The 12,240-nt window shown below is 32.2% G+C and overlaps 1 protein-coding gene across 2 annotated transcripts in view; it reads left to right on the forward strand.

The window, feature by feature from the left end:
• Window positions 1–11,436, forward strand: part of ZDHHC21 (zinc finger DHHC-type palmitoyltransferase 21) — a 71,419-nt gene extending 59,983 nt beyond the window's left edge. The window contains exons 7-8 of one of the 2 annotated variants that reach the window (XM_057548008.1): window positions 895–938; window positions 1,491–11,435. In XM_057548008.1, coding sequence (XP_057403991.1) covers window positions 895–938; window positions 1,491–1,623 — 177 coding nt within the window. In that variant the 3' untranslated portion in view covers window positions 1,624–11,435. Of the gene's footprint in view, window positions 1–894; window positions 939–1,490 lie in introns of both variants that reach the window. The other variant, XM_057548009.1, reaches the window with a different exon arrangement.
• Window positions 11,437–12,240: the final 804 nt, after the last annotated feature.

Here is a 12,240-nt window from a genome sequence, read left to right on the forward strand (position 1 = left end):
ACAGCTTTATAGAAAACACATAATGAGAAATTGCATTATTATGAAGGGACTGGTTTTTCTCTTGAAAAAAAAAGAAAACAGTTTTTTACCAAAGAACACTAATCAGTTAGCTTTCCTTTTCAGAGTAATAAATGTTGTACTACGGCAAATGCATACATCGCCTTGTTGAATTTGGCTTTGTTTACAGAAATCCATAGCCAGTAGCGCTCTTTGGCTCTTGACAGTTTTCTGTTCAATAGTGTCTTTCATTTATCATTTTGGTATTTATTTTTTAATGCATATTTAATGACAGTTGAATTAAATATAGACTTTTAAAAGAATTATCAAGAAGGCAAGTGTAATAAAAGGTTATTTTTTAATGAAGTGAGACTCCTACAATTTGGGGGGGTTGTAATTGAATAAATTGGTTTTTTTAGCACAACGTAATGTTGATTCTGTTTTTCCAAGGGAATTTGAGCGATGTACATAGATAATTTAAAATTCTTTTTTTTTTAACATCTTTATTGAAGTATAATTGCTTTACAATGGTATGTTAGTTTCTGCTTTATAACAAAGTGAATCAGCTGTATGTATACATATATCCCCATATCCCCTCCCTCGTGCGTCTCCCTCCCACCCTCCCTATCCTACCCCTCTAGGTGGTCACAAAGCACCGAGCTGATCTCCCTGTGCTATGCGACTGCTTCCCACTAGCTATTTATTTTACATTTGGTAGTGTGTATCTGTCCTTATATACACTACCACTCTCTCACTTTGTCCCAGCTTACTACCCATATATAAACTGTTTATATCTTTCGAATAGTCTCAGAATATGATTAAAAACATCATGAAATAGATATAGAATCAAGCCTTGATAACTGTTATATCTGAGTATTTTTTTTTGATTTTTAATAGGATACAACATCTATTGAAAAGATGTCAAACTGTTGTGAAGAAATGTAAGTGTAAAAGTGAAGTCTGTAGTGTTCTTATTTAAAAATGCAAACAACTGGTTACATTTGAAAAATGTGTGCATGTAATGGAAAGATAATATAATGATGGCTTTTTCTTGGTGCCTTTTCTAAGACCTGAGCTAGCAAGCATAACCCAGTCTTACAGTAGGGATAGGGGTCTTCTAGCCGTGATAGTTTTCAAACAAAATAAGTACTGATCATTCTTGTTCCTTGTCCTACTAAAGTAAGTTAAATTATTTGTCCTGAAAATACATCAAAAGAGATTTGCTACTGTGTTGTTGACACACATTCTGTTAATCCTGAGATACTCCTCTGCTTCAAAAGTTGCCCTAGGTTGATTGACGACACAGATACAATATCTGCTATCCAGAGTTAAAACTCAGCTGCATGCCATAATGAAAGAAAAGCTGTATTTGTGATGCTGGGACACAATTCATCAGAGTCCAGTAATGGATCCCCAGCCAACCTGTATTGTTTTAGCTGACTGAAGTGCACCATGGGAGTGCTGTCTTTCACTAATAATGCTGTCTTCTGTAGATCGAGGCCCCGAAAGCCATGGCAGCAGACCTTCTCAGAAGTTTTTGGCACTCGTTGGAAGATCCTGTGGTTTATTCCTTTCAGGCAGAGGCAACCACTGCGAGTTCCCTACCACTTTGCCAATCACGTCTAAACAGATGGATGGTGGGCACAGATGGGTCCTCCATGCTGGAAATGCGTTACAGGTTTTCTGATAATAGAACTATGACAGTCTTCAAGTCAATTAAAATCCACCCACCAATCTTAGGCATCATAATGTGCCCCAGGCTTTATTTTAATAGTGATCTTGATCCTGTTGTGGGACTAATACATGATCTATATTTAAGTTTTAAAGCATGTTTACTTTCAAATTAGCTTTCCACAGGGATTTCTTTAAATGCTTTTGTTATTAAACTCAAAAGGCAATGATTGGGATGAAATAATTGTACATAATTTCTTTTAGTACTGACAGTGCTACAGATTTTACTTTATGGGAAATTTCAGATGTTTATCTAAATTTTTCACCCTTAAGCAGTACTAACCAAATCTGAATTTCATTCTTTAGGTTTTATAAAAGTTGATACACCTTATATGTAAATTTTCTTTTTCAAATACAATTTTATGTTATACTTCCTTTTATATGTGCTGCAAGATTTTTTAAAATGCAGCATATAGGATTGAACAACAACAAAAAAAACAAAAACAGCAACAAAAAGGACAGTGTTTTCTTAGAAGTAGCTTTCTAATGTTTTTCTTCTCTTCATCAAAAACAAAATTAAAACACCACTAAAGTAAAACACCAACTACCTACCTTATTTTAAAGGAAAGATTAATTTTTTTTCACATTAACTTTCCCATTTCTTTCCCCTGTACTGTTGTAATTATTGGTTTTTGTTAAAATATTTGCTCCAAGGGGAAATTTTTGACCAAACAGGCATGTGTTCCTATTTTACCCTAAGATTTTTATTAGCAAAAAGGGTAAAGAATTTGCAATAATTCCACTGATACCTTTTCTAGTGTAGTTATGTTAGAATGCATATGTTTTTAAAATGCTAGTATAACTAGATAATATATAATGTATAGTATAAAGAAGAATATTGTGCTTTTAAAAAAAAATGTGTACTTTTTACTTTTGTTTACCTACTAATAGATCTAAAATTACACCGTGAAGGTATTTATATAATAGATATTGGCCAACTAATATTGAAATTTTATTTATAGGAAGTTACTAGTAAAAGTAAGTAATTTTGTGTACCTGTAATCACCCAGATTGAAATTAAATTTTAATTGACCAACTATAATCTGGATTGAGAGACCTTTTGTTAGTAGCCAATGTTAGGAAATGACCTTAAAATGAGAAAATATAATAATCTATATTCATTATTAGCCTTATACAAATTTAAATTGCTAATTGTGATGGTCTCTTGGAAAGCATAGAATATTTGTGTGAGAAAAAATTTAGCATGGTTTGAAAAAAATTCAGTTAAAAATTTTTTTCCATTAGAATACTGCAAAATCCATATATCTTCAAAAATTAATTATGTACTCAGCCTTTCCCTTGAAGAGAGGATTGAAGGGGTATCTAGTGTTCTTGGAGCATATCAATATTTTCTTCTTTTTGGTTAGTTTTGGTAGTAAGGAGTCATACCTGAGAAATCATGAAACAGAAGGTTACCATTGTCAGCTAGTTAACTCTACTGTGGTTATTTTTTAGAAATTATAAATATCTCCTAAAATAATAGAGTAAGGTCTACTCAGAGATACAAATACCATGTCTTTCATGTTCTGATTACAGTGCTTTATTGTTTAAAAACTTAGTGGCAGATGGAAATATTTATTGGTGCTGATAAGATTCATAGTAAATTTAATATAAGAAGTATATTTATAGAGCTTAATGAACCACAAAATTAGTACATATATTCATTCCAGGCAGATGGGTTGGGTTTTGACCAAATTTGGCCTGGTGACTGAACTGTTATAAGGAGTAATGTATAGATAATGTAGATAGATGTCAGTCAGATGCCTTATGCTGTATACATTCCTTTCAAATAAGGACATTGAGAAAACAGCAGAGCCAAGTGAAGACCCCCTAAAGAGCTTTATGTACGTATTTATACTTCATATGGTAGCAGTAGCTACCTTGAAAGGTACCAGGGAGGTACTCAGTGCCAACCTCTGCCTCAGTAATGAGAATCAAGAGGTGGTCTCTTTCCCACTCTAACGGTTTCTGGTTTTGGTTTTCTTAGGTTTCCCAGTTCTAGGGCACCTCTTCCCACCTTTCTCTTTACCTTCCCTGATCCTGATCCCTCTGTACCTGATTTCTCTAAATTACTGGAATACAAACTAATGCACTAGGCAAGGCATATATTTATTTTTGTTTGAATGGCAGAAATGCTACATATCAATATATTTATGTAGGAATCTATATAAAGTATATCTATTTATACTTACGCTGTAACTTTCAGTATTTCAAAGTTAGCACACCTAACTGGGTTTTATGATTCTTGTTAGACAACTTGAGAGCGAACACCTGGCACTTTCCTAGGGAGTCCATAAACTCTAGTGTGCTCTCTGCTCCCTCTTTTGGCTAATTGATGTAATTATACTGGCTCTAGAGATTTATTGCCCAAGTGAAATGTGTACCCAAATTCTGAACATTTCAGAGGTACAAACTTAAGGGAAGTCTATGTACAAAAATGTAAGGTTTTATAAAAATGAATGTGTTCCTATTTATGATTCTGATGTCTGGTTCATACATATATGACTACTTTGCTTCATTTATGTATATTCATATTATATTTTTTACTATCAGACAAATTTATATCAGATCAGGATAAATAAATATAAACCATTTCATGAATTTTATTTTGAACCTCATTTTGGCAAATTAAGTCCTTAGAATTAAAAAGTCATTACCTTAAAACTACCAATTTATTACAAAACAGATTTATCGTAGTTAAAATGGCAAGCCAGTGTCTAATGTGTTTTACTGAATATCTAAAAAAATATTCAGTTTTTTAATCCCAGTTTTGGAATGATTTTTTTAACTGATTCAATTGCATTAAAATAATAAGAGATTAATAATTCTTTCTATACTTCTCTTCATTCTTTTTAACTTTCCTATTGTGAGTTAGAGCTGTAGCTTTAGTAGCCAGTTTATTATATATTCTGGATAACCATGAAAATAACTAATGATGTTGAGCGTTAGAAAATAATTATGAGCAGTGAGATTACTGATGTAATCTGTATATTGGATGAAGTATTTCCTTATAAACATTTCATTTCATTTTAAGCGAAATGTATTTTAAAGGATGTTTTACATTCAGCAAAGTCATTAATTGGACTTCTGGAAACGAAAGTAGTTGTTAAGTACTTGTTATAAGTTGCACCTCTTGAACAATTATGTTTGTTGCTGTTCTTTTTTGCAAACAAAAATGTTTATGGGCTCAAGATTGTAGGCAAAAAGTGACTGAGTTCAGAATTTTAAAAATATTAAGTTAGCTAATGTTCCATTGTGAGAAAAATGCTATTCTGCTTCAGAGTTGTATTAAAAATATTTGTGGTTAACATAAGAGATAGGTATACTTAAAATATTAATATATTAATCTCTTTGAACAGAAGAAAGCATAGTTTACTTTTGAGTAATAGAAATAGAGAACATAAGCATAAAGTTCAGTGTAACAGCTAAGTTAAAACTTCTGTCAGAATGAACCTCAGTGAATGTTTGCTAATGATTAGAGGTATTTTTCTCTAAAGATGGTGGCTAATTATAACTGTTCTTCATCAGGCTTTTTCAAGTCACTTTCCTACAAATAATTAGTTGAAGGTGTGTCACCCAAAAGGGTGTATTAATGCTAATCATAGACTTGAGTTAGGACAACACCTCCACCCAGGAAGTATGAAGTAGTTTTGATTATAACCACATACCTTTCTATGTGTTAGATAATGGAGCAGTTTGAATGTTCTCACATATGTTGGTATAAAATCACAATGTATCCAGCTCTAGTTTACAATGGTATTAATATTAACAGAGCTGCTAGTCTTTCCCTGGACTTTAGTGTCTACTTCCCTTGTGCTTCATGTATGAATAGACTACTTAGCTCAAGTTTACTAAACTATTGCTGCTTCATTAAATAAGTTTTTGACATGACCTCTATATATGTAGATATATCTAGAATTTACTTGGTACAGTTTACACTTACAAACATTAAATAATTTATTAATAGATATAAGTATTAGATTTTTTTACCCAATTCTACTACTGTTGCTTTCAAAAATATAAGTACTGGCAAATGTAGTTAGTAAGTCATGTACGTTTAGTATGTTCTACTTGCTAGTATTAGTAACCATATAATTAACAAATGAATGAGTGTATTATTTAATGTCCACATTTGTTACCTTCGATCCTAAGAATCCTCTGAATTTCTCTGTAAATCACAAATTTCATTATGCTCTGAATTTAGCCATTCTCAATTGAATTCTAGAATATTCTTCAGCAGAATGTGAGAAAGTAATAGAACCAACTTGCTTGAAGTATTTTGAACCAATGTTGTTCTTCTGTACATCAATCTGTATTTAACATTTCAGCTGCATTTAAGATGATGATGGTTTAACTTCAGAAAGTGTTTTCTCTGATGTCTCCTTTCATTATCATTGTGCAATTTTTAACAACAAAATTTACTCCATTTTTGTCTGTTCTTCAGATGTTGTAATACTGCCTGCTAGTGCTAATTTGAAACAGAAATAATAATGGTGTTTATCCTTATGTCATTGGTATTTTCGGTATTTTCCATTATCATTATTTTTTTTACTATTATTATTTCCTTTTTCCCTTGTCTACCATAGAGGACAGGTACAAATGAGTAGTGAGTAGCCAAAATTGGATAAAGAGAGTATTAAGATGGAGAGAAGGCTAGACAGAGCATGTATAATCAGCATCTCAGCAGCAGGGTTTACTGGATACAGAATCTGTGACGTCAGAGAATTCCTCTGCTACAATCATTTTAACCTTATCTCTTGTTGACACTGTTTCACTGTAAGAGTTGTTGATGCATGTAAGCGTTTAGTTGGAGTTATTTTATCCAAGGAGTGTATATTGCTGATTCTTGTCAGCTAGTCAGATACCTTTAAGAAATTATTTTGAATTTTAAATATCGTAAGTGTACAGTGCATGCTAACATGAAGTGTCAAGAATTATGGGAAAGTACAGCTACTTAATGCCAAGCAGAAATGAATAGGTTGCCCAAGGTTTGATTGAAAAAGCTGGGACCTTTTTATAAGTCTCCTCTTGCAGAGAAAGGATATACTAAGTATTGTAGTAAGATCTGTCAACAGAGGGAAAATCAACAGTTTGTATATAAGGGGTAATTTTCACTTTAAAATTTGGACTATTTCAGTTTTTCATATCTTGAGGGTCTCCGTAGCTATTGGTATTGTGAATCCCTGTAACATGTAATATGGTGCTTACCATAGTTGTTCAACACTCTGATCTTTTGGGTATTGATAGCTGTATATCTAAACAGAGATATGGACAAAACAGTAGCAACGAAAGGTGGTCTTTTTGTGGTTTTGCTTGTCTGTTGACTAAATACAGGGTTTACCTGCGTAGGCTGTCAACTAAAGGGAGAGCTAGTCTGCATATTGCACGCTCGGTGTTCTTGCCAGGGTGTGTCGGGTGACATTGGAACTACTGGTGCCTGAAGTTAGTGTTTCACAGCCTCAACAGCTAAGACATCCTGGTGCTACTCACTTTAGCATTGAGTGACATTTTTAATTCCCGTACCAAAGAGTTAATTTTCTTTTTGGTTCACTGAGTTTTCTTCTCACATCCTTGTGTTTATAAAGTAGAATTTAATGTTGCTAAGAACAATTTTGATTAATAGATCTTAGTTTTTGCACACTGCTGCCTCAATTTAATTGGCTTTAAATGTCTCTCACTTGGTCTGTTTTTTTCTTTTTTTTTTTTTTTACTTAGAAAGTAAAGTAAAAAAAGAGTCTTTTTTCTTTTTTACTTAATATGGTCTTTAATTTTGTATTTTCGTATAGATTGGCTACTTTAAAAAGTAGTTTAATAGGTCGAACTTAAAAAGATAATTGAAACACTTTACACAAGATTTTTTTGTTTTATTCTGCAGGAATAAATGAGAAATAATAACTCTTATTTCTACAGATGAACTCTGTAGCTTGTTGGGCCTTTTTAATAAATGCTAAAGCAAAATGCTAAAAGGAGAAGTTAAGGGCCCATTCTGATTACAGATGAAGAATTCTGCATCTGTGTGTGTGTGTGTGTGTGTGTGCGTGTGTGTGTGTGTAATCCTTAGTGGTATTAAAGAATGATAATTGCCATTTGTCTGTTTTGCAAATAAAGATAAAATTAAATAACGTTTTAAAAATATACGCATATGTGATATATGTATGCACACACACACACACACACGCACACACACACTCTTGCCCAAGAGGAAATGCAAAACTTTGATTTAAAAGCAAAATGAAAATTGAACTTTACCAAAAAAAAAAAAAAAAAGCCTGGATGTTGTTACTCACTTTACATAAGTTAGAGTTAAGAGTATTTTTAAAACTAATTCTGCTTAGTGATTCATTTTACAAAAAATGGGAGAGAACATCCTTTAGAAGTAGTTGTCCAAATGTAATACTGCTATGTGTACTATCCTGGTTCCCTATTTTTTTCCACAGACTTCTAAAACACTCATTTAGTGTCCTTAAAAAAACCGTACCTGAAATGATTAAAAATTTTGGCGAGAAGATAACTGTGTGTATGTATTCAAAAAGTAGACAATCACATTTGAGAATGTTTTGCATAGTTTTCAATCCACTAAAATCATTCTGTCTTTGAATGTAGATACAATATATGGTTTTGCAGTGAATTCTGAATGGAAAAAAATTAAGTCAAACTAGTGTGAGATGTGACTTAGGATCATTTGAATGATATGTAGAAATACAGATGTACATATTTTTAGGGGTAAAGACAAAATTTAAAAGCAAAATGGGAAGAGACAACATTGTCTCTCTCTGTCAACAATATATTTTCTAGATTTTGTTGCGACAATATCAGTTCTGAGTTACTCAGCTTGTTTATGTGTTACTTAAATTAATGTGGCTGAATGCAGTTATTTGTTCAAGTTATTGGATAGTAGAAGATTCACAACTATCTGCTGTCCTCCAGAGATGAATATTAAAAAGAAATATCTACTTTAGCATAGGTAGAATAAAGCGACTAAATGATACAATAGGAAGTAGTTTCTCCACAATTGGAGATACTCAGACAAATAAGTCGCAGGTCTAAACTGGGGGAATAGAATAGGCTTTTGGGAGAACTGAGCTTAGATGATCTTGCTTGTAGGAGCTTTATGCCCCTGCAATTAGTCTTTTTAAAATGTGACTGGCAAGTTTAATGAATAGGCAAAATTTGTGATATTTCAAGGCTCCTAAAATTTTGTGTCAACCTCAAATGGTGTCTAATATTATATCCCTAAAATAAAAACTTTTATTTTAATAGTGGTATGTTCCAAGTGCCATATGACGATCCTGTTTTTACATTTATCAGGCATTTTTTCATTCAGTGCATATGTTTAAATCTGAGTGCTGTTTTGCTGCATGTCTGTTTTACCTTGTCAGTTCCCCTAAGAGCATTTAAAGAAAAATCTTCACTGACATTTCTTGTGCTAAAGGTAATAAGGAAAATGGTAGTTGAGGGATATGAGAATAGATTGAGAAGAGGGAGGAAAAATGACAAGTGGGAGCCATGTATCTGAGATATACTTGTTTAAATGAAAAGTCTACACTGGTTCTTAAAATGAAAAACAAACCATGTATCTACCTTAAGAACGGTGTTTTGTTTTTAATTTATTTTAACGATTTAGTTTTATTCATGTAATATTTCTGTTTTCTTTGCAGATTGTTTTTAATTTAAATTGTGGAGTTTTTACTTCTCTTGAAATGTATTATGTACTGTATTTTTAGAAATCTTATTTTTAAATAAATATTTTTTAAAAACATAGGACTGTTCTTCTCCCCCACCTCTGTATTTATTAAAATCAACCCAAATTCTAGATTTCAGCACTATCAGTGTGGCAGGCCACTTTGTTTAGTTTTATGCAATTTGGATAATTATTCATACTTAGTAGCCTTAGGATTTTGTTCTATTATAATCTCAAAATTGTTCATATATTCAAGAAAAACTGGGTATGCACAGTAGGGTTGAAATTGACAAATGCAGTATTTCTAGTTAGGCATATTTATTTAGAGATGACCCAATTGGCTAGATTCAGTCACCCAGTTTATTTAACATTTATTGTGCCAGACAGTATTTTATGGAAATATTTTTTCTTTGTGGAATAATTTACGTAAAATAAGATGCAGAGAGTATATATCTAGGCATTGTTTTAGATCTAGGGGTATTAAATTACCTAGAGCCTTTGCTGTTATGGAGTTATAGTCTAAGAGTATCTGGGTGGCTTTTTATTGACAAATTTCGTAAGTCTCAACTAATTGCTTTACTTGTATATGCAAGAAGTGAGAACAGAGACGTTTATATTAGTGGGTATAAATTGGTCAAAAATATCTGAAAAGACAAATCAGCATGTCTTAGAAACAATGAAGGTGTAGAAACTGAGATTGAAAGATAGGGGCTTAAGTTTATTTTAAAAATCCCTTCTTAAATTTTTATTACCGGAAAAGTAATGTTGATAAATACTCTGAATTAACAGATAAGTTAAACGACTTGATAGAGTTTCAGATAAAACTATAAACTTTGCTGCATTGGTAAATGAAAGCAAATTGTTGCATGCTGACAAACCTTAAAGGATTATAAAACTTTATTCTTGTTCCTTTTTCAATTTCCTTTGCTCTGATTCAAAGCAGCATTTAGAATAATTGTGCTTTCTCAGTGATGATAAATTATAATTCTCAAGCTTTTTGGTCTCAGAACTCCTTTGTATTCATAAAAATTATTACAGGCCCCAAGGAGTTTTTGCTTATGTAAATAGTCTTTATCAATATTGACTATATTAGAAATTAAAACTGAGTATTTTAAATGTTTATTTATTAATTCATTTAAACATACCAATAATAAACCTATTGCATGTTAACATAAATAATGTATTTTTATTTAGAGATCCATGATTTTACATTTTTTTCAAAGTTCTAATATCTGCCTTTATAAAAGAAAGTTGGATCCTGATACTCTTGTACACTCAATCCGTTGCATTGTTATTTTGGCTGAAGTATCTAGAAAAATCTGGTTTCGTGCAAATAATGGAATTGGAAAAAGGAAGAATATTTTAATAGTCTTTTCAAGTGCCTGTGGATATTCTTTGATAACATAAAAATCTCAACAAGTTATGGTTTCTTAAAGTTTAGTTGCATTGTAGAACCGGAAACAATACCAAGGAACTTTTCCTACTCTGTTACATTAAAAGCCATTGGTCTCTTTTTTCACTTTGGAAAGTTCTCTTCACCCATACATGATTTTGTGACATCATTCATTAGTCATTTGGAAACTATTGGAATAACACAGATCTTCCAAGTGTTACACATTTCATTCGATAAAAATAAGATAAAATTAGATTAAATTAAAAATTTAAAACTAATATTACCACTGATTTGGTCAGAAAAGTAAGTACTAGAAAACTGTTAAGCTCATAATGACACATTACATTTTGTAAAATCCTAATTTTCATGTAAAAGCTTGAGTTTTATTATTGGTAACCACAATGTCAGTGATTTTCCTTAAGGTGACAGGTTCACTTCACTCATTTTGAGAAAATGTTTGCCAGATACCCATGTCTGAAAAATGAAAGTTTGCCAGTTATTCTTTGAAGTAAAAAATGATGTTCCATGAAAAATGTGGCTAGTTCAGCTTGCAACTCAGTAGCACCAGTGCTTTTTTCCTCAGGAATGAACAGTCATACTTGGGAATGCAGGTAAAGGGCTTCATGTTTACTTCCAATGTTGTCAAACAGAATATTCAAAATGTACTCAAAGGACAAGATTTAATAAAAAAAATATTTTTACTGATTCATCAAGAGCATATTAAGTGAAGCTGGCTTGTCATTTTCTTTTTTAAGCTGAGGTTTGTTTGAATCTACTTAATTTGAGTCTGTTTAGGGAGGAAAGCAATGGGGGTTGGGGGGAGGTAGGACAGAACACTATGCATTTGAGACTCCAGTTCATTTACTCTATATTTGATAAGTGAAAAGGAGCATTAGCTGCTTAAAAAGAGAATTTGTATTTCTGTATGCCTGCTTTTGAAGTACTTAAAATGTAGCGTTCTTAAAGATTCACATCTATTCAGCCTTGTTATAAAGAGACAAAAACTAAAAATACATCATAGTATTATAATACTGCAAAATCATTTGAGAAGCTGCCAGATACTGTAAGTGAACAAATGCGTACAAATGCTGCTCTAGGCTGATCAATTATCCATATGAGCAGCAATTACATTAGTGTGCAAGGGCAATTGGAGGGAAAATTGGACCCTGTGGACATCCAGCTGAGCAAACAGGACTGAGGAAGGATAGAGGATGTGTGTTGCTTTGGAAAAAAAAAATCTAAGCTTACTTAAAAAAATAGTTGTATCAGTCACAGCACATTCTTTATATGTCCTCTGGTTGCCTAGTATTTTTCAAATTAACCCTTTTCTCCAAACAAAAACGTGCCTCTGTTTAAAGATCAAACACCCAAATAGTAATGTGTTTTGCATGTGAAAAAGCCAGAATAATTCAGGAAATAGAGAACTTGGAATATACAA

This window comes from Balaenoptera acutorostrata, chromosome 6, assembly GCF_949987535.1.
Source record: "Balaenoptera acutorostrata chromosome 6, mBalAcu1.1, whole genome shotgun sequence".
Taxonomy (NCBI): Eukaryota; Metazoa; Chordata; class Mammalia; order Artiodactyla; family Balaenopteridae; genus Balaenoptera; species Balaenoptera acutorostrata.